General features: G+C 43.4%; 2 protein-coding genes across 3 annotated transcripts in view; one reads left to right on the plus strand and one right to left on the minus strand.

Moving 5' to 3' along the window:
* Window positions 1-11: 11 nt before the first annotated feature.
* SLC16A3 (solute carrier family 16 member 3) lies at window positions 12-18,437 on the minus strand. The gene is made up of 5 exons (XM_052807972.1): window positions 18,276-18,437; window positions 10,090-10,333; window positions 9,472-9,615; window positions 8,314-9,081; window positions 12-6,962 (listed from the first exon to the last, which is right to left on the minus strand). The coding sequence occupies exons 2-5, from the start codon at window positions 10,310-10,312 to the stop codon at window positions 6,676-6,678; spliced, it is 1,422 nt and encodes a 473-aa protein (XP_052663932.1). The 5' UTR covers window positions 10,313-10,333; window positions 18,276-18,437; the 3' UTR covers window positions 12-6,675.
* The window catches only part of CCDC57 (coiled-coil domain containing 57), a 51,801-nt gene continuing 45,420 nt past the window's right edge, over window positions 17,176-23,556 (plus strand). Inside the window, exon 1 of one of the 2 annotated variants that reach the window (XM_052807968.1) lies at window positions 17,176-17,557. The gene's annotated coding sequence lies outside the window, so the exon portion shown is untranslated. Of the gene's footprint in view, window positions 17,558-20,279; window positions 20,340-23,556 lie in introns of those variants that run through there. The other variant, XM_052807965.1, reaches the window with a different exon arrangement.

Genomic DNA, 23,556 nt, shown 5'->3' on the forward strand with positions numbered 1-23,556 from the left:
TCTAGTCCTGATCTCATAACCAGACAAAACATTTAGTTTAATTACAGTCCTCAGCTTGGGTCAAAGCTGCAAGCGTTACAGGCACAAAGGCAAGCAGAGGTTCTGGTATTTCCCATAATCCTTAAGGAAAGGATAAACCAGCTATTCACAGTATTTTGAGGTCACACACAGATATTTTTCTTAAAAGACCCCAAACAGCAAATGTTTCTCTGCTCTCACTGCTAAGAAATTGTATTTTAAGTTTGTCTGACATTGTCAGCCACTGGGTCTTACGCCACATTTTTCAGCAAGACTGAAAAGAATTTTAAATACTAAAATCTGGATACACTTCTTCATTGCATTCAGAATTTTCCAGTGAAAGGCTTTAAACTGCTGAAACAGTAGCAGATGAAGAGTCAGAAGAGCAAGAGCTATCCTCATTTCTTACTGCTCCAAAGCATTTATCTAGGGATAGTGAGGAAAGTTGCCAGCTGGAATGTTGCTGAGATGATGAAGCAGGTATTGAGATCAGTCAAGGAACAAACACCATATAACTAGAGGTAAGTAGCTTTTTACTCTGTCTGCCTCTAACTTTCCATACTTTCTCAGACGATGGACTGTGTCACTAGCGAGATACTTTTAAAAGCCCTGACTTTTGCAGTAGATGCACCTTTTTCCTACTTGCACAAAGATGAGCTCTATTCCAGAAGCGTTGAGAAGGCTGCTAAAATAATACATTCCAAAGCCGCTGCTTCTCATATGCAGTGCCTTTGCTATTTGTCAAAGTTGTTTACGCTTCAAATATTGGTGGGTCACCTTCCTTCAACAGGTCCAGCAGCAGGGAACAACAGCTGTACAACTCAGGTCATGCCCATTTTGCTCCACAGCAAATGGCCCTTGAGTCCTTTCAGACTCAAAGAGTACCAGAGGCAAAGATAAACTCTTTGGTTTTCTGTCACAAGGACATGCTGACTGCATGCTAATAAATTCTGTCATTTCAGTCCACCGGGTAACATTCATTCCGGTAGCAGCATATGGCTTGATCTGGCCAGCGGGGTAGCAAAGCATTTGATTACATCTTGAGTCTTACCAATTTAACTAAACTAGAACAAAAAAGGTAAGCATATGTTTATTCAAACATGGGGTTTTATGTAAACTAGACCTGTGATCTTTTCAGTGTAAATCTACAGAGACACTTCAGAAGCTGAGCTTAGAGAGATTCCTCCAGAATTTCTCAGCAGGTACTTAGAATTAGGCAGAAATAGGTGTGAGCCTTCTAGATAGCTTCTAGATAGCAAAATGTAGCTCTTGTTACATTGAAGAGACTGTAATTTTGATTCACTTGGGTGTAGCCTTGAGATTATACCTTGAGGAGCCAGTCTTAGCTGGGGTACCATAGGATCCAAAAAAACCCACCATAAATGTATTCTTAAACTGTGTTTTCTTAGGAGCTTTCCAGTTCTAAAGAGCATCACATGATGATAAAGACAGATTGCTGGCAGGTCAGTACTCAAGATATTTAGTCATAGCAGTTCATAAAACTTCACCTGCAAACAAAACCTGGAGCACTCTTCAGAAGACAAGAACAATAATTTCTGCATGGAGCACCACAAAATTAATAGCTATTATTATAAATTAGTTGATGCTTTTAAAACAGTCTTCAGGATTATTTACAGCAGGAGCCCATTTCCATTTTGGAATTGGCCAAACTGTGAGTCATGGCAAAAGCAGTCCCCTTGCCCACATTAAATTCTGGCTGCCTGTCAGCTCGGTGTCACCTCTTATTTTCTTCTCTATAAGCAGTCCGCTTCTGTATAGCTATTTGAGCATGTGCAAATGAAGCCGAATTTTCAAATCTGGGTGTTAAAGTTATTTTTTCTAAGCTTATTTTCTCACACCCACAGTCTTTGACAACCAAATACATATTTATTCACATTTGCAACAGTTGGCTAGAAAAACACACACAAAAAAATCTAAGTATAAATGTACACATCACATTAAAGTGCATTAACAAGAAACAAAAAGTCATCTCACTTCCACAAAACTGAACTGTACTCCCGTAGTCTTAAAGACAAGTGTGGCAGAGAGACAGACACACATACACAAGTCAATACTTACTGTTGTAACGTGTAAGAGTTTGCGTTCTTCTGAAAGCCCTCTGTTCGTGATTGCCTACAAGACTGAAGCTTTTCTTTGGGATCTAACGAAGGTACATACATGAGTGTATTTTGAATTTTCATTCTGAAGTTTGATCTCTTGGTTAGGGGAATGTTTTCATTTCTTTTTAGAGAATGATTTTACATTGTCTAACACACGCGTTTGGATGGGATTTAGTATTAACAAGCGCAAGATCTGTCCAGTCTTTCACACCATACCTTCATATCATCTTAAGTCTCAACTTTAGGGAACTAGCTGCTTTAGCAGCAGGTGCTGCTGAAGACTTACTGTAATGTATTTAAGGACTGGAGAAAAATAAAATCTAGAGATCGTGATTTGAAACACATAGCTGCATCACTTTAAGATTTTTAGTTACGCTGAGATCTTCTAGGCTCCAAATAGCTAGAAGGTATTTTATTTAGGAATGTTAAAGAAGCAAACTTATCTTTGTATAGGAGGAGGAATAAAATAGTTTTAACTGTGTTGCTTATTGTCTAGTAAACAGGCAAACTGTCTCTGTTCTACTCTGCTGGGTATTTTGCATGTTTGATGTGTATAGATTGATACATGCATATATAAATACATATATATGCACACACATATACACCTCTTTATATATTCTCTGTGTGTTACAGGCATTTATACACATACCCTCTCCTTGCATTAGGAAATTAAGGGCCTAAGATCCATTACATGATCAAATATACGATATTTTAACCATAAATCCTATAGTACACAATTTATAGAATGTACAAAGATCTAAAAAGCTTTAAAAATTATGCTAGCCTGTACGCTAAAAGACCATTCATTAGTTTCAGAGAAATACTCTATGAAAACTATCTTTCAACTGCGTTATAGTATTATACTTGGATTTTTTGCACTTGTTTTTCGATTGTTTCCCTCACAGACTTCTTAAATAGATTCATGAACTATGTGTCTAAAGAAATTACATTTGTTCCAATAGTGTATGATACAAGAGCAAATTATAATGTTGTCTTTGGGATGCTTGGCAATTCAGTTGTGTCATTACCTGCCTTCCCTTCCCTTTCCCCCTTTCTTCCCTTTCCTTTTTTCAGATCACTAAATATTAACCAGGTGAAGGTTGAACAAAGGTGCATCCAGGTAGATGTTGCATGGAACTGTTCTGCTACCTGGAGGAGTTTAAAAGCAGTTCCTTGTGAATTTAAAATAACCAGCGTTAAATTAATAAGGAGCCAGGCTAGTCTTGCCAAGAGAAAGGGTTCCAATACAGTCCTCTCCTTCTCTATGTAACAGTTCCTAGCTCGTGTTCTAAGACAGCGCTGGGAACCCAAGGACTTGCTGCTTGCTTTTTTTATTAAACATCTTGGGGTAGGAAGGAGGGAGGTCTATAAAGCAGGAGCTCAGTGTAAAGGCCTTTGTGGCCACGTCCATAGGAGCAGTTGGGTACATGCCTCAGCACAGCCCAGCACACTGGCTCGCAGTTGTCGAGGCTAGGGATCTGGCATGCATGGAGGTTTCCTTCTCGTTAGTATAATCAATCTCTTTCCAAGGAAATAAAGGCAGCTGAAGGGAAAGAGGACTGGAGGGCTAGCACACACCTGGATGTCAGCCCTGAATGGGACAGAATGGAAGCAGGGAGCTTAATTGGCTCCAGAACTCAGAAGTACTCTCAAGCCTGCCAGTTTTGATGTTGCTCAGAGAGCTGCATTAGGAGTTTCTCATCTCTGCGTTGATGCTTCTTGTAAATAATCAAAAGGGTAAAAGATTTTATAGGCTGTGTGAGACTGCTCTAGCAAATTTAATTCCAACCCTTATTTCTCACAGTCGATAAGAGTTCTGTGACTTGACCTCTCTCATGCAGTAAGCATCTCCTGCTCTCACAAATACTGCAATCCAGTGGTAGGTCTGTGCTGAAAATAGCACAAGAGCACTGGCAGTCCCAGAGTAGGACATCTTTGAGCTGAGGAAAAGAACTTGTATACGCCAACGAGGCGCTTTCCGTGAACACTACTTTAGAAATTATTTATGGTGTCTTGTTGAAATGTGTTTCCCTTGTCTTAGTAACTTCCTCTTCTGCCCCAACCACATAAAAATGTAACGTAACACTTCTTGTTGCGAGCTTAAGCATAAAGGTATTATGGTTGGAAAATAGTCTGGAAAATCTGTATGATAAGCCCAAATTTTTGAGATGTTACAGTCTAGACAATTTGCAGAATGTACAGAAACTTAAAATTGTGCCAAAACCTGAGGTCAAGGGAATAAATATTTAGTTCTGTGATAACAGTATAGCATTATCTAGCAAAGAAATCTGGTGATGAAAACCCACAGTAAGACAAAAATGGCTATTTGAGAATCTGAATTCACCTTTGGGAAGGATTCTAGTTTTTGCTTTTTGAAACAGAACAGGGAACTCCAATCTGAAAGCTATTATCAGGCCTTCACATATCATCTGAAGCAGCCTCCAGGGATATCATAAGCTGATCTGTGGATTCCATTTTCCTCTTGCTCTTTCATATGGTGGCCTTCTGGAGCTAGCAATGTTGTGTTCCAAGTACTGATTTAGTCTTTAGCAAACTGGAGCTAAGTTTGGTGACTAAGTTCTTATAACTAGGACATGCCGGTGCAATTCCTGCCACTAAATTAATAAAAAAGTTTTAAAGTAATGCACTATATGCAATATAAAAATAAACAGTTTATTCAGTGCAGCATCCATTTCTTTTTAAAATCGCTCAAAAAAATCATCATGATCCTAACTTTTCAGTTTCTGTGCAAGGTTGTCCTAACAATGCAAAACCATTTTGAAGAAACTACCAGAATGAAAGCTGGTATCTGAGATAGTTCCATTAGGGAAGGGTTCATGGTTTTGGCACTTTGCTGGATTTACTGTATGTTTCTGTTAAAATGGTAGAGTATGAAACAACTAACGGTGTTATTTTTAAAAGGGATACGGGGTTTTAAGGGATTAGGGTCTTTTAGTTTTCAGTTATTAAGCGGAACAATTTTGGCACCTGAAAGCCATATTCCTTTGCTACCAACAAGAAAACTGAATGTGTTACAAATAGTCTGTTTTGAAGATCGTTACTGCAGTCAAAAAGCCTAGAGAGCTTTTTATAAACATATCTGAAAGGTGGCTTGCGGTAGCATGATTTTGTATAAAAGATTACACTTCTTGAATGTGTTTGGGTGGAAAAAAAAAAGTTTAGAATGCCTTCCTTTTACCTTCGTTTTCTATTCAGTGTCCTCACAATGAATCTTTTCCCTTTCCATGTTTCTTCAAATGTGCTGTCACTGCCTTGTCTGATCTGTTCTGTTTCATCTCCTTCCCCCATACCGATGTCAGAGAAGATCTAAAGACTGGCCAGAGACCCCCGTTCTGTTTGTGCAATGAGTAGCAGAGCTGACCCCATTCTTGATTGGTCCTTTTCCATTGCTGTCATAAATATGATCAACAGTTCTATTGTGTTTCCTCAACCAGCAAGAATGGTACCTTGAACTTCCATGGATTAAGCAAAAGCATAGGGAAGTGGGGTAAATAAAAAAACGAAAACAAAAAAACCCAAAGAAAACCAACCCACAACATGTTAAGACCTTCCTATGTTGCTAACGTTGCATTTTAAAGATGGCTAACTCATTTCAAAATAGTCCAGCCCTTGCCTAAGTCTACCCACTCTAATTTATAGGTCATCTGGAAACTTACACTGTTTCTTTTAAATACAAAATGCACACTTTCAGAAGATTCTACTAAACCTAATATCTGTCTTCTCCATGTTACTTGTAATATTTTTCAATGCTGCAGGGAAACTATACTGAAAACCCTGTATGTAAACATAGGTGAACTTTGTTTGCTTATGGTCTGTCAGGATTGATTCTGCTCATTTTCTTTTAGTACTACCTTGGAATACCACTTGTGTGATCTGCTGAGGACAGGAACTGTAATGTGCCTTTCCACGTACAGTATTTCCACATGATAATTACAAAGATTACTGGTTTAGACAAAACTCAGAAATACATTTACATAAATCAAAGTAACAGATATTATCAAAATTAAATTACAGCTGAGCCAATTAATCTAAAAATCTAAAAAAGTAAGAATTTCAAAAACCTATTGGAGACCTTTAAGTTCCTGAGATTTTTTTCCATCTCAAACTCTCCCCTTCACAAAGAACACAGAAAGGGAAATTATATTTAGCTGCACAACAACACAGCAATTTCACCAATATTGTCTGAAAACATATAATTCCACTTTTCTTAAAATATATTCTTCCTATATCTCTTCCAAGTGAGCAGTTTCTGGTGATGCATAGCAAGACTCTACTTGTGTTTATAAAAGCTTCTTAGTTTACATAAAAAGTATAACCACAATGCTCCACCTTTTACTGATAAAGCTAATTTTCCGGTAAAAGGTTGTCTAGCTAATCAGCTTCCAGAGAGACCTGATGAGCCGACCAGCGTCCAGTTAATAAAGCAGATGGCCCAGCCCTAAACTAATTCTATTTCTAAAATAAATAGTGTTGAAAATCTTCCTTTTCTAAACGCTTTGTCGGTTTCTTGTCATGCTCACACACATGTTTCTGGGTTAGTTACAACTTCGCCATTTTTTTCAGGCTCATCTTTCAGAAACTGCTCCACTTCAATAGAGTCCACCTTGGCATCTTCAGGAGTTTTGTCTTCAGATTTGTTTAATTCCTCTCTTTCTGCTGCTTCTTCTTTTGTATGTGGTTCTTCTGATTTTTTCTTAATGCAGAAGAAATTTCCCAAGGCCAGTACGAGTGCTGAGGTGGTAACTTCAATTCCAGCAATAATAAACACAAACATGTACCTCCCTGTTGCATCCAAGAGTTTTCCTGAAAAAGACAACATCCCAGGTAATTAACAAAAGTGATTGTCTTGCAATGAAGTTTTTTCTGCTTTTTTTAAACATTTAAATGACTCCTGTCTAGACGTACCATGACTATCTAAGCAAGTTTTTTGAAATAGCATTTTAACAAGTTTATAACAAAATGTTATAATTTCTCAATTATTTCAATACAGTTTAACATTCACTGACATTACGTCACATCCTGAAACACATACTCCCCTGCACACACAGAGTCATGCAATTCAACTGGAATAAAACCAGCCTAGCCTTCATATGCAAGAGATGAGGCAAGTGCCGTGTATTTCAGATCAAAATGTGTGCACCCGTGGCCGGGATCTGTATCGTCAGCTTCCTCTCGCTCCTTATCTTATTTCCTTTCCTATACAGGCAGCGCACTGTCTGCTTAAAATGCAAATCTTGCGTAATAGTCAGTCTGGAGTAAACTGATTCTGATGCTTTAGTCAAGTTAAATTTTCACAGGACTTGGTGGAGGTGAAGGAACAGGAGGGAGGATGTGAAGGAAGTGCCTCTCCAAACCTGAAGATCAGAGGAAGTAGTGCATAGTACTGTTTTTTTTCCGTGAAGAGTTCTGTCACAATAAAGATACTTGATGCTTTTTAGTGTCTGATAATAAACAGTAAACGTTTTATGGCAGTGAACTGGTGGGGTTTGGGTGGGATTTTTTTTCAGTTCAGGGTCTGTAAAATTTATGGGTTTTGATTAGTAATTAATTTGCAATTTTGAATTCAAATTAATGCATTTGAATATTTTGTAATGTCCCCTTATTCTTGGGTTGTGAGACATGTGCAATAGAAGCAGTCTACCTTCCTTAAAACAGTTCAGTTTTATAGTCTTCTTTGTAAGATTTTTTTTTTCCTCCTTCTTCTGACATTTTCTTTCCTCCTCCAAATCTATCATGGGTATAGAGAATCTATCCTAGTACTTTCCAAAGAAAATTTACAGGTTCCATATTCTCAATCCCAACTCCAAAGAGGTCTGAACTTCACAAAAGTTATTCGCTGCCTGTGTAAAATGCATCTCATACAATATTAGCCATCTACTAATAAGAGGTCCAGTGTAGGCTTTCAGTGGAGAAAGCGCAGCATCTCTAGATGGCAATTCAGCCAATCCTGAAATAGATCCAAGAAGGAAAAGCTTCATCCCACCCTGTCTTCAGATTGTAACCGCAGCAAATTGTTGAAGCATGTGCAACACTAGCACGATATGTACTTCTTGAGTAACTCATGTTGGTCTTTTTCTCTGCTCCCTTATCATACAATTTATGTAAACGGATGCAATGCAAATGATTTGAATTCTGAACTAAATGGAATACTTACCCGCTGATGGTGGACCAATTAGAACAGCCATAGCTTCTGCCAGGAGCACTAAACCGATAGCACTGGAAAACTTCTGAGTACCAACAATAGCCATGAGAACTTCAAACTGAAGAGCACCTACCATTCCATAAGAAATGCCAAAGAAAATGCAAAAGACCACCAGGCCACCATAATCAATAGACATAGAACCCATGAGATCTGTGAAGCCATTGAAAATCATAGCAAAACTGAAGAGGTAGACACAGCGTGGTCTAACCCATTTAAGACCAGCTACCATTCCGCAAATAGGCCGAGCAAAGATATCAATGAATCCCAGAATAGTCAGAAGAAAAGCTGCTTTGGTGTCTTGATACCCTAAATCTTTGGCATAACTCACAACAAAAACTGGGGGAACAAAGAGGCCAAGCACCATGATAGATGCTGCTAGCGTGTAGATTACAAAACCACCATCTTTAAACACACTGAAATCCAGAAGTTTTTTCTTCACTTTCTTCTCAGCTGGTTCTTTGGTAGCTTCAGACTTTTTGGGTGGCTCCAAAGGTCTCATTAATGCTCCACATACACAGCAGTTGAGCAGCATCCCACCCAGTATAAGGAATCCTCCTCTCCAACCATACTCATGTTGTAGTATCTGCCCCAATGGTGAGAGAGCACAAAGAAACACCGGACTCCCAGCAGCGGATAGTCCATTGGCTAAGGGCCGGCGTTTGTCAAAGTAGCGGTTTAACATGATGAGTGAAGGCTGAAAGTTTAGTGCCAGACCCAAACCTGTAACAGAGGGTACATAAAAATTAATACTGGCCTACAATATCACTATTAAAAAAAAAATCTAATTAAGAGTTTTTCTGATTCATGACTTAAAAGACTTTTATTTCAAATGGACAAAAGACTTCTAAAACAGCATTTTTAAAAGCATTCCACTTCCATAATATTCTTGTACTCTACGGTTACACTTCACTGATTACAGCAGCGGCTATTAGACATACCAGAAAAATTAACAGTCATTAAAAAATAAATGACAGTTTAATTCCACATTTAGCTGCCATCTTCATAAAAGCCCATTTGGATGATCCTGATGATTTAGATACTTGTCACACAAAACTTCAACCTAAACCTAAGACATTAGCTAACTCATTTTCAACCATGCACGCTACTTACCAGTAATCACACCTGCAGTTAGATAGATCTGAATGATGCTTGTGCAGAAGGAGGCTATCACCATCCCCATTGAGGCAAAAAGGCCACCCACCAGCATGACGGGGCGACAGCCAAAGCGATTGACACATACACTACAGAGTGGACCTAGGCAAGAAGAGCAAGTTACAGTTGCTAAGATAAACCAATTTTTGCAATTCATTTTATGTCAGTTTGCATTTCATCTTTGGTAGACTTGGCAGTGTTAGGTTTATGGCTGGAGTTGACGATCTTAAAGGTCTTTTCCAACCTAAATGATTCTGTGATTCTTTCTATACTTTGTCCATACTGTCAGGCCAATCTGGAAGAGTATTCTTTCCTCTATAGTCAAATACTTGGTCTTTTTCATCTTCAGAGTGCCATGCAATTTTATTTTTTTTTATCGTCTTTAGTAGCTACTGAGTTACAGAGATTTAGTTTTACAGTAACTTTTGGATTTATGTCATTAATAGTAATTCTTTGGAATGCCTTACTTGCACACAAGTAACGATATGCAATCGTGATTCATGCTGTAAATGGCTGTATGATTTAAAAGCATCATTGTATAATGCAATACTGTTTCAAAAGCAGAGAACTACCTACCTGTTCCATAAAGCATGGCCAACAGAATGGAGGAAATCCATGCGGTGTCACTATATCCAACACCAAATTCCCGGATAAGTTCTTTAAAGAAGACACTAACTGCCTTAGGAAAGGCATAGGAGAATCCTGTGATGATAAAACAGCCAAAAAGGACAGCCCAGCCCCAGCCTCCGTCAGGGGCTTTAACACCAGATGGACCATCATCAGCTACTACAGCTCCCATGACGAAGGTCAAGAGTGTTCCCTAAGAAACAAAAAGCAATTACAGTCTAATAGACATTGGGACAATTATCTAACCAAAATAGGCAGAAATTGCACTACAGTTAAAGTTACAAATAAGATATGGGACTATTTTAAATGCAGATCTTCAAGATGCAGTGCAATTTTAACTATTCCTTATTCGGGCTAAGTCCTTAACAAAGTTTGCAAAAAATACATAAAAATGAGATGCGTACAGTTTGAGTTTTAAATGAACGTCCCCTCACAGCTCTCTCAGTCAAACCTGGGTTTCAACCAAATCACTGTTTCATAGAAAAACTGCAGCCATTACAGCAGTTCAGGGGTGTATCTGACTTTCTCAAATATGTAATAACTACTGCATTAAAGTCTGTGGGATTTTTTGTTACAAGATCTTGTTACGTGAAGCTCCTGGACTATTCACTTAGGAGACCTGGATGCAAAATCCTGGTGCATCAGAAGCATTCTGTACAGCAGTGGACAAATCACCCAGGCTTTTTGTTCCCTATTGAGAACAGCAATGCAGCCCTGATGCACCGATATCTTGAAAAGATAGACAGATCCCTTTGAGCTTCTGATGAGCTATTTGTTTTCACGCATCAAGTAAGTACCTAAGCTAAACTGCGATGAAAATCTGCACGGGCAGTTTTTGTGGATGATGGGAGTTAGTAACTGCAGCAATGCTCAGTATCACTGTCTGCCTGAAGCAAATACTTTCCATTGTTGTTACTACATTATGGGTGATCTTTTTTTTTAATATTTTATTTGATGAATCTTATCTTTCACATCTTCCATATGCAGCCACAAGCGCCTTTGCATCTAAAAAAGAAAATCTTTTCTCGTGAGCATGTTAGAGAGAGATGCGGGGCAGGGGGGTGGGGAGGACACTGAAAAGGCAGATAAAGTGTCCCTATGTGTGAAGAGTGCAGGGAGGTATTGCATCACACCAGTTAGGTTTTTGTAGGGTCTGCATATTATAGAAGTTTTGAAAATATTAAAGTGAGCTTCAAACAAGTTACACATTAAATCTTACGTGTACCAAAATTGACCATTTCTTTAAAATGCAATTGATTTACTCCTATTGGATCAATGTTTCTTTATGATAGTACCTAAAAGAGGGGTGCAAGCACAGCTGCACATCAGAGATGATGTTCATCACTAAGGAATGCTTCTGCTCTCAGAAGTATAGGTCTGCATAGTGATTGTTGTGCATTGGGAATTATGTAGTTCTTACAGATCCATTTCGGAACCAGACTATGTACTGCACAACAATCTAGTTGATGCAGACTTTGTCTAGACAACTGAGCACCAAATGCATGATTGTTAATAGGCCTGTATGAGCATACTTACTATGGCATTTAGACCAGCACTGCCCCTTCTTGGAAGAAACAACTTTATGTACATGATGCAGAAATAAACCTGGCCATGACTATAGCTGTTCTATTACCCTGGGCTGTACAAGAAGGACAGTAAGCCTCATACTGCTGGCTTAACCTCTTGTTTTCTGGAAATCAAATATAAACAGAAACCCATTTGTCTTCTTAAGTCCATACAACTAGAACCTGAAATGGTTAAACAAGAAGTGAAACAGAATACCTCAGTAAATCTAGACGTCTAGGTGCCTGCTTACTACCGATGGCTGATTCGCTGATTGCTGCAAGAGTTTGTAAAAATGCATAGCTTGTTAGACTGGGCAATTTCTGCACCAGGCTTTGGGTTGCTAAATGAAAGTCTTAAGATGCATCTCTGCAGATGTCTACCCTTCACAACCGTTTTTCCCAGTAACTTCTGTATGATACAAGGTATAAAGCATTCTTCAAAAAAGGGTTTGTTTTTTTTTTAAAGCAAGAACCAGACAGCACAGAGTAGGTGCACAAAGCGTAATCCTTCATGACGCCGGTAGCTCTGTAGTGTTAACGGTAACGGGGAAAATGCTGACTCAAGTATCTCAGCTCAGGTATATAAAGAACAGGAATAAGATGTAAAACTGAAGGAGTGCAGGCGGCAGGAGGAATCATCACTCCCACTACTTTCAGGTTGTCAGACGGAGCGTTTCATCTGGAGCCAATGTTTAAAATTGTTGGGGGAAGGGTTGCATAATCTTTTTGTATTAACCATCTAGTGGCAACACAAAGTCAGCAATAATACGTGAGCACGTTTTGTTGAATAATGGCAATCGGCATTTTCTCCAGACTGCTTACGCAGTGCTGGATGGGAATAGTCAGCCCCAAGAAGCGGCTCGTGGCATTCACCTCCGTGCTTCTTCCTGCACGCAGGCCAGGACAGTCTCCTTCACCGAGCCTATAGCAAAGATATTCTAAGGGCAGTCTCTGCAGACGTACAGCGCTGGGCCCCGACGGCGAACCGCGTCCAAGCCACCTCGAGGGGCAGGTGGCTTCTGAGACGAATCACCGCTAACAGCTGCTCGGCAGCGCGCTTGCTCCTGCCAGAAAAGACCCGTCCCAGCTTCACCGCGCCTCTCCGCGGGGCGCGGGCCGCTAGCTCGGCAGCCGGCGCACCGAGCCCGATGCGAACGCCGCCCGCAGGAGGCGGCCGGATCGCCGCGGGCCCGGGCCCTCCGGCGGTGGCCCGAAGCAGGGCCCGCTCGCCGCGGCCCCGCGTGACCCCGCCGCTGTGACGCGCGGCGGCGCGGGCCACCCCGGCAGGGCGCGCGCGCTGGCGGCCGCCGCACCGAGACGTGCAGGACGTGACTGGGCGGGTGGGCGGCGCTCCTACCGTAATTGCGGCAGAGGCGGCGGCCCGCGCTTCTCGCAAAGCTGCGCGCCCGCCCCGCGCGGCTCGCTCTCCCCGCCTCGCGCGCAGCGGCCCGGCGCGGGCGGGGCTAAGGCCGCGCCCCCGCGCAGCGCCCGCGCTCGCGGCCGCGCGGAGCCCGGTCCGCTCAGAAGGGGCGGAAGCGGCCTCCTCCCCGGCCGGTCCGGCGCTCGCCCTTGCCCAGCGGAGCAGGGCAACCTGCAAGAGCCGCATTTCCTTCCACCCGGCCGACGGGACTTACCAGCTTTGCGTGCCCTAGGAGGACCGGTCTCTAGCATGGCTCTGTACTCCGCTCTGATGAAGGAGCCAGACTTGCAGATGTGGAGGAACCTGGCCTACTGCCAGCATTTCATAAAAATAAGCCTATGGGGAAACGGTTACATGCATTTACTCTTCTTTACGACATGCCTATCGCCACGTTTGGCGAAAAGTCACCATAAACCGGCACACCAGACCTTCAGACGCCATCCTCTTAAGATTGGTCTACATACGCACACGCATACACCAGTCTTGTTCACCTGGTTCAGTCCATCAGTAGCTCATGTTAACACATCAAAATTAAAAGACCATTAACCAGAACTAAATGAACCCTGTCTCTGTAAACACGGCGGAAGACGCACTTCATCCTGTTGTGGTGTGCCTTGCTAGGCTAGACTGTATTCACCTCCTTAAGAACTAGTAAGGAAGTCGCAGGGAGGTTCCCGTGTGAAACGTGCAAACTAGGGTTAGCATTAGAAGAGGTGGGCTCGTGTTGATTTGCACAGGCAAAATTTTTACTTAGAATTTTGCTTGAGCACTACGATACTGCCAAAGCCTGCTAAGACAGGTGGCTACTGTGTAACTATTGCAACAGTTTGCTTTGCTTTCTGCTTTTGCTAGCTCAGCCCTGTTTAGAGGTAAAGGATTACATTTGACTGGCTGCAGCTCAGTTTCAGTGTCTCCGCAACAGACATGATAGTACTGTCAGTATTTATTCCAGATTTCTCCTACCATAAATGGGTCCTGGCTTTGGTAAGGTGTAAAACAAAGGGAGCAAATGTAGTTAAATCTGTGGCGTTTCATGCTCCTGAGATTATCTTCCTGTTGCCACGGAAACTAATACAGGATCAGTTAGGAGGAAATATTAGGTGATTGTAGGTAGCATTGTGGGTGGTGTGATGGTGCAGTGTATATAAAAGGAGAGCATTTGCATTATAAAAAGGAGCAACTAGAAATGGCAAGAATCTAATACCGGTGTTTAGCCAATACCCTTACTGGCCACGCAGCAGTACTTTATGGTCAGCAGTATGGGTAGGAAGCACATTTATGAGTATGTAGGCTGACCTATATAGCTTGAGAACTTCCCCTGAATTAATTTGTTTTAGCTACGGCAGAAATCTACCCAACCTTGAATTCCTAGGATAGAAATAAGTAATGGTTATCAAAAATAAAACATGAACTTCCATGTAGGGAACCCAGTTCAAACTGAAATTCAGTCTGGAACCCCACCAGGTTGAGAACTGTACAATTACAAAATGAGGAAGACGGTCTAAGCTGGGCAATGCAGAGCTCCACCTTCAGTTTCTTATCTGTGGAATGAAAAGAATAATGATTCTGTTTTCACAGGGTGTTGGGAGTATGGATATGCTGAAAAGCATAGACTGCTCAATACTGTGTTAATAGGAGTCATAAACCTCCTATATTTGCTCAAGGGTATTAAAATCTAAGCAGACTAAACAAAAGATGTATGTTACCCTTAGTTTTGAGTGACGAATCCTAAGACTAACCAGCTGTACTGAAATTTTGCAGGGAACGACCACTGCAAAAATAATTTTATTTTTATATCCTCCAGACCCTAGTGATAGCCCTCTACATATAAAACAACTACCCTTTGCATTGACATCACTGACATCTGCCTATTCAGCATGACTTTAACTCTTTCCTGATGCTCTAAAGCACTCATGCATATATCTTTAATTTGAATTTTTTTTATTACAAATCTTTCTTAGGTACTTCATACAAGCCATTTTGATGGGCCGCTGGTATGACACAGTAGTGCATTTCTTGTGGCTTACCTGCTTAACTATCAGCCAACTGAATTATACATTCATTTCCAAAGGCCGCTGCAAAGTCCTGTTCCCTACAAAATCATTACCGTATTTACCAATGCCTGCCCTCCCTGCAAGACCCCGCAGTGACTTTCACTCTTCCATTTTGGCCTCCTCTGTTTTATCAGAGACAGTTTTCCAGTTCCGCTGCATCTGCCTTTCTCAAGCATTTGCCACCTTTCACCATTTTCTCATCTCTCTCTCTCTCAAAACTCCTAGGATAAACCATACAGTAATTCTATGCTGTCTGTAGCTGTAGGTGATGTTCCATACCAACACTTACTATTAATCAATCTCCAGCCCCCACTTAGCCTTAAACCATTTTAGTGTTCACTGCTACAGCACAGTAAGTAACGCACATCACAAGTTACTAGCAGACTGCAATGACACAGTAAATTCACATTGCAATTTCATATGTAGCAAATAATACTAACCAGTGTAGATTCTATTACTTGGGTAAAGTGCTCTACAGTGGAAGTTGTGCTTGCTTTTTTTTATTTTTACAATGAAAATGTTAGAACCCTGTTCTTTACATTATCTGGGAAAATCAGATTATATTATTGTTTTGGTTTCTTGTTTTTTTTTTTCATTTTTCCTTAATGAGCATGTTACCAACAAGTACCCCTAACTTGCCATAAGCAAAAGAATAAGCCACAGATCTGCATACTAACTTCACGTTTAAAGAGGAAGTATTAACGTGGCTTTCTTCTTAACAAGAGAGAAACAGCTCTTTTAATCTTGAGATAAATACTTGCATAAGTATTTTCTTTAATTACAAATACAACAGTAACTAAATCTTCTCAGGTACCACTTCTGAAACAAATACACTCGTTCTATAACAATAGCATTGTCAACCTCCCTAATTATTGTCTCTATATCAAATGCCCAGTTTCTGGAGAAGTGGACTTATTTTTCTAAAGCCTACAGGTTTTTTTACACAACATCCATTACCATAAGTACATAAACGTCAGCATCACAGCGGCACCTCAAGACCAGACAGCATATGCCTGTTCTGTGTGCACAGAAAAAGTGACAAACATGCCTTCAGTTGCACTTGAATTATCTGGCTGCTTTCCATACGCTTTCAAAAATAGAAGTTGCAGAATCCCAACTTCAGTCGAATACTTACAATTCATTCTTCACGTATCATGAAGATTAATTTCAGACCTGCAGGTATGGTGGCTTTGCAATGTGTCAGAGCTTTAGAAAAACAGAAATTCTTGCCAACTGTTTATAGTAGAGAAGTGTCCTTATTTTGTCTTGTATAAAACCAAAAAGTGACAGAGCAAGATAAATACTAATTAAGGGTCTGGTCCTGTCACCGGCTGTACATACACACTTATTTTTGCGGAATAGCATGGAACTACCCTGATACATAAAGTGCTCGCATGCACGTGCACTGTATCTCATGCTAGGTTAGCACACGTAGCTGAGTATAGTAGGAAAAGATCATCTGGCTAAGAGGTGTCTTTTTACACATCACTTTGGACAGCGCAGCTGCATAACATGGGTGTCATCATACATTGAGATATGTGAATTCCTGCTTCAGACACGATTTAAAACGTCACCTTAATATTTTTATAATTTACATTGAGTTATACATCCAACTGAACAACAGGTGTACTGTACTAACAGTTTCTGTTTTACATTTTTAAACGGCCGACTGCCACACCTTAACAAACTACCGCTCCCTCTGAAATAAACATTGCAAAACCATACATGACTTCACTCTGTGACATCTAAAACTAAACGGTTTTCCAACTGCTTTACCCAAAAAGCATGCAAACCCACTGGCCAAGAGCGCGCTTTCACAACCAGTGCTAACGGTCTGCGCCAGCGACGAGGTTGTATTGCTCCAAGTCAACCTCACCTCTGCGCGCTTTCTCTTTTCCCCACAGAACCGTTTAGAATAAGGCAAGCCGAAGACCCTTCCACGTGGATTACGAGCAGTAGCAAAAAAGGGCTCTCTCCCAGCAGATGCAGAGGGGCTGCGGCGGCCCGCCGCGCGGGGGAGGAGCGGGGTCGGAGAACAATGGTGGCGGTCGCGGCGCCGCCAACGGCAACGGCCACGGCCGCCCGCGCGGCGCTCCGGGGCGGGCACGTAGCCCGCGCCGCCCGGAGCCGAGACGGCTCCCGCGGAGCGCTCGGGCCGCCGCCGATGCTCACGCTGCCTGGAGAGGCGGCCGCGCGATTCTCGGAGCACTCGCAGGACCGAGGAACGGAGCTCACGCCCGGGGCTGCGGCGATGTCCTTATGAGGGGACGGTGCCTCAGACTGCGCGTCGCCCGCTTCGGCGGACCTGAACTGCCACCGCTGTGACAAAGGCAACTCTGGAATTCACCCCCCCCCGCGCCTCGACACTGAAATGAAAGGTGAGCAGCAGCGACGGGATCGTGGCGGCGGGGCTGGACGCGGAGACCCTCGTCTCCCGCGACCGGGAGGAAGCCAGCGATGGCGGCAACAAAGCCCGAGCTGGCGGGTGCCTCACGAGCCACCGCTGTGGCACTTGTACGTGCGCTGGGGCCGGCGGCACCGCGCGCCTAGGCGTGACCCGGCCGCCAAAGCGGGGAGCCGGGGGCAGCGCTCTCTCGCAGCAGCAGCCGGAGCGGGGCTCGGTCGCCAGCACCGCTCGGCGCCCGGACAGCGCTGTCAGGCCGACAGCGGCGGGGGCGCCGGGCGACGCGTACCGCACCGCGCGTTTCCCGGGGAAGAAATGCGCCCGCCTGGCCCCCTGCGCGGGGAGAAACGCAGCCGGCGGGGGGGGGGGGGCGCCGTCCCACGTGAGGTGGCGCCCGCGGGGGCGGGGGCGAGGACAGTCCGCGCCGTGCCCACCGCCCCAACGGTGCCTGGCGCAGCCTCTGGGCGAGGGATGAAGCCGCGACGCCCGGCGCCGCGCTCGCCCAAAGCTTCGGCCGCGCTCGAGCGCGTCCGCCGGCCCGGGCAGCCCCGCGCAGAGATGCGCCCCGGCCTGGCCGGCGCTCCGGAGTCGGCTCACGCGGCGCCGGACCCCCCCGCGCTCCCCGTGGCGTTCGCCCCCGTGCGCCAGCCAAGCACTCCGCAGCATCGCGCACGACGGCTCCGCCTCAGTACCTGAGTCACGTCCCGCGCCTCAGCGAGAGGATGCCTGTGCTCGCGCCGGACCGCTGCCCGCTTTCCCCGTGCGCCTGGACGGACCCACCCCAGCCCGTCTGCGTCCCGCCGGCTGCGGAGCGCTTCGGCGCGGCAGCTCGGCGGTTGCTCGCCCCTCCCACGCCCGAGCGGGCGCGCCCGGGTCCTAGCGCCGTCACGTGACTCCTTCCCGCCGCTACAGGTTTGCCCGCGCAGGGGCGCCCCGGCCGCGTGCGGCCCGGCTCCACAGGCGCGGGAGAGGCGGCGGCCGCCGTCCCGCCCGAAGCGGAGCCCCTTGGGCGCCTCGGGCCGTGCAGGCCCCTGCACGAGGCACCGACCGACACCAGCTGTGCGTTGCTTGCACAGAGCGCCGGGCGGGGCTGGATCCTGCCCGCGTGGAATGCTGCCCCGGCTGCTGAGGGGAGCAGGACCCGAGCAGCGGACTTCAGTGTACGAATTGGCTTCTGCAGTTGAGGTTTGTTCTGTGCTGCCGTTTCTGTTTTCTGGGGAGTGATCACAGTTTCTTCATTGTCTCCTCACATAGGAAGGAATCTTATGAGCTTCCTTGCTTTTTTTTTTCCTTCTTCTTAGTCATTTTGATTGTGATATTGTGCATTCTGCAGGTGACTTACAGGCTTCCCTCCGCATCCTTTACCAAGGGAGTACCACCTGCAAATATGCCTGCTTGAGATACCTCTCCTTTTACATGAGCTTTCTGCACTGATCTTCTGTGGCTCTACTGCTATTCATACCAATGTTGAATTATAAAACTGCGTGTGTGTTGATAGTGCTGTTATTTAGCGTCCACGCAAATTGTGATGGGCTTCTAAAGTGCAGTACAGAAAGTAGCACTCCTTAGGCTACTCAGGGCTCGGGAAATTCAGGAGTAGGCACTCCACTCCTTTGTGTGCTTACAGCACACAATTCAGGGTATAGGCGAGCAGTCGTCCCCCTGTACTTGGCACTGGTGAGGCCGCACCTCGAATCCTGTGTTCAGTTTTGGGCCCCTCACCACAAGAAAGACATTGAGGTGCTGGAGCGTGTCCAGAGAAGATCAACGAAGCTGGTGAAGGGCCTGGAGCACAAGTCCTATGAGGAACGGCTGAGGGAACTGGGGTTGTTCAGCCTGGAGAAAAGGAGGCTGAGGGGAAACCTTACCGCTCTCTACAACTACCTGAAAGGGGGTTGTAGTGAGGTGGGTGTCGGTCTCTTTTCCCAAGTAACAAGTGATAGGATGAGAGGAAACAGCCTCAAGTTGCACCACAGGATGTTTGGATATTGGGAAGTAGTTCTTCCCTGAAAGGGTTGTCAGGCATTGGAACAGGCTGCCCAGGGAAGTGGTTGGTTGAGTCAACACCCCTGGAGGTATTTAAAAGATGTGTAGATGTGGCACTTAGGGACATGGTTTAGTGGTGGACTTGGCAGCGCTAGGTTTACGGTTGGACTCAATGTTCTTAAAGGTCTTTTCCAACCTAAATGATTCTATGATTCCTACCACCTGTGTGGGGATACATAGGGGTAGGGTTCTAACCAGGAGATAGTTAGGATACAGTATTGTCTTAATGAGAGCTATGGTGTTGCACAGATTAGTACCTTCCAATATTTTCAAAGCTACTCACTGAAATCAGGTCATACAGAGGGAGAGAATCTAAAACTCTTTTGATGCCATAAAAGTTTTTTATTTTCCCTGCATGTTATGTTTGCTTTAGTTTTTGATTCAGTTTTGCTGTAGTACCCATTTGTACCTGCTTACGGATTCATTGCAGTAGTGTGCAAAGAGGAGCAAGGCCAGGTGGTTTGTTTCGGGTAGGTAGCATACAGCCAGTGCGACATACGTTGCTCATCTTAAAGATCAGTAAAACCAGTTTTTGACTATCTACTATTACCTGAATTTAGGCCATTCACTTACAGGCTAGATGAAGGTAATTGCAGAAGAACAGAACCCACTGATTCTTGTGGAACTTCTGAAGCAAGCAGTGCAGTGCCTGAAGCCCAGCAAAATTGGTGGAGTCTAGCAGCTGAAGACATTTTTACATGTCTTTACAGGTAATCTTGGTTATCCGGGAAAAGGAAGTATGATCTCCATTGCCTGTCCCAAAGGACTGCAAAACTTCCTACAGTTTTCGAGAGGGAGACAGTTTTATTTGTCATGACCCTACCCTCTGACTGTAATTTCTTAAGGAGGACAGTTCCATCCTTCCAAATCTTCTGCTTTGTTACTGAACTTTACTTGAATCACTACGTCATAGAAATGTATAGCCACCAGTAGGATTTTTAATTCAAACCTTAGAGGTATGTACTTTGTGAAGATATTTTCAGGAGAGACAGAGGTGCCTAGGAGTGGAGAGGAGTAACGGTGAAAGTGAAGTTGGCAAAATACCTAAACCATCAGTATCTCTTACAGCCATTCAAATGATGTAAGGCTAGATAAGGAAAGAGGTGTTAACCAAACATGTTAAAAAGACAAAAAAGAGGACTGGTGTGTCCTTCACATCTGTCAGCATTGCCCCTACCAAAGCCTCCATCTTGCTGCAGCCTAGTCAGCAGAGTGCAACACATGCTCACTGGTTAGCGTTTACTTGTAGAACACTCACACCATTTAAGAGGTCAGTGGTTTTTTTTCTAAAGGCAGAAGAGTGTCATTGCAGTTGGTCTGCTTTTCAGAAGTGGACGTCCATATGCATAGACCAGCTGCTGAGAAAACTGACTGGTGGTCTGTGGTCTCACTTTTGTAGCTGACAGCTCCTATTGTTTTTGAAGAATGCATTTTTCTGAAAGAGATGTGTTTGCAGAGGATGACATGCCAGGGTAAATGACACCCCCCAACATCAGCACCCAGATCGCTGGATTTGATTCAGTACTCAACAAGGCAGTAGTGTAAGTGAGCAGAACACAGGGTTGCTGTGCTGGTAGAAGCCTGCACAGAGTCTGGATAACCTCATAAACGCTTGGAACTGAGATGAAGGCACAAAACCCCTATCTGTTAGGTGGAGTTATATTGCATGTGTTTAAGCATTAAATATGTTGCAGTACACTTACGAGTAGAGGGAGTATTAAAGTGCAGCAAAGAGAACTCAAAACACAGTGAGTGAAGGCATCTAACTATGAAAAGAGCTTTGAAAAATTCTTTACAGTTCTAACTAAATTAAAAAAAAAATTCTGCATCTTATTATTGTTCGTCTGTAAGCATGCCACTTATTACAGATATTCTCAAAATGTTGTTGAACTCATGAGGAATCATTAAATAGGCAAATTCTTTGTCCAGAGTAGACTGTGAAAGTCTCAGTTTAGTTTCTTGCTAAAGGGGATTCTTAATAGGAAAGTATAATGTCGTTGGGTTATACTTAATAGATGCTAGATTCCACCAACCCTCCCCTAAAAAGCCCTTCACTCCATAATTGCTTACTAGTTTCCAGATAAATGGGGATCATGGTATGTTCTTTATTTATGTATTTCATTTGATTGACTGTGTCTGTTATTTTTTATTTTGTGCCTTTGCGGCAAGGAAGGCGCAATAATGATATTCTGGGTACAGAATAGACGGGCACATTGCTGGCTCATGGTCAATTCGTTGTCTGGCAGGACCCTCAGCTTTCCAACTGGCTGCCCCCAGGCTGTACAGGTGCATGGGTTTATTCCTCTCCAGGTGCAGGACTTTACATTTTCCTCTTTTGAGCTTCATCAGACTCCTACATTGTTTCCATTAAAAACAGAGTGATGCAGTGAATCCAATAACTGCCATTCACATCAGTAAAGACAGTCAGAGAATGCTGGAAATTTTTGCCAGATCAGGCTTCCAAAAAGGCAGAAGTGACTGGAATATTGTTACGGAGTATAAATACGGAGAGGGTAGCTGACATTAGGACAAGGTTTCATTGCTCTGGAATTTAGGGCTTCTGATGGCAAAGGTCTCCTCTAGCACCTCCTGAACTGTAGAAATGCTTCTGTGTATCGTAACAGTTTTAAGTGGTTGCTGTTTCCTGTTCCAAATTCCAGCTGTACTCTTTGCTGTTCCTGCAGTTTGTAGGTGAGCCCCAAATACTACATTAAAGGTGCCTGTAAACATCTATTCTTATTAAGCTTTTATAGATATTTTGGTTTTAAGGCTATGTTTTCTTATTTGCACTGGAATGGAGTCTGTTGTATTAATTACGGATTTTCGCTGCAGTATTTTTAAGAATGTTAACAGTAACATTGAACATTTAAAATGGTTTCAAACACAGCTAACTGCACTGTGCAATGCATACACCTCTGCCTTTGATTCAAAAGGTAAATGTAGCAGATCATGTTGTACAAAGAGCCCTTGTAAGATCTTTATTGCAGAAAGGCCAGTAATATTCAGAGTTGAGGTTTCGGTAATTTTTAGTTTGTTTCTAAAGCAAGTATGAAAATAAGGTCTTTTTATATGACTCTCAAGATTGAGGAGCAAGAACTGTACCTACAAAGATGTATATAGTCTTCAAAAATATGAACCCACAGTTGTACAGGTAGACGTGGAAAAGAGAGACATGGAAATCAAAATCTTCTAGCTTGGATGAAACTGGAATTTAAATGTGTCATTTATTTCCTAAGTAACAGTACCCAAATTTCAGAGGGGATCAAAAATTCCTCTGCAGTCCTTTGTGAAGCAGGCCACTTTTATTTAGAAGATCCTCTTTTTAGTTCTGAATTTTTTATATTTATTGTTTGTATACTGTATACCAAATACGTTCCTCGGGGTTCTGTGGAAATAAATTTATTCACTTCAAGGAAAGCTGCACTTGAAAGAAAGACTTTTCTGAATCACATTTTCATTTTTATGTTTCATCAGTGTTTCTCTGAATGTCCAGGTAAGCATCTTTGGAGTGTGCCGTGGCTCTCATGTGGCCTGTCTCTTGGAACTACTTTTCCGTAGAAGCAAGAATGAGGGTGGCAGGATTAATAGTTTGTGTAATTCTGGGTCTTGCCTTGTTATGGAGTTGGGCCATGATGAGTTGGACATAGCTTTTGGACTGGAAACTTAAAAGCACCTTCAAGTCTAGTAGTATATTTGTAGCTCGGATATACCCTGCTTTTCCTCTCTAAAATGCGGCATTTTGAGAGGGTGGGTCCGTTTTTTTTCTTTCTTTGTCAAGCTGCTTGTAAGTGTTGCTACTTCACAGTACAGATGGGGCCAAAGATTTGAATACAAATTCAGAAGTTGTGACTCTGAAGGTGGTTCTAATGGTGGCTGAAATCCACCTTTAGCCTAAATGTTACCGAACCCAGTAGTGTTTGATAAGAA

This window comes from Harpia harpyja, chromosome 14, assembly GCF_026419915.1.
Source record: "Harpia harpyja isolate bHarHar1 chromosome 14, bHarHar1 primary haplotype, whole genome shotgun sequence".
Taxonomy (NCBI): Eukaryota; Metazoa; Chordata; class Aves; order Accipitriformes; family Accipitridae; genus Harpia; species Harpia harpyja.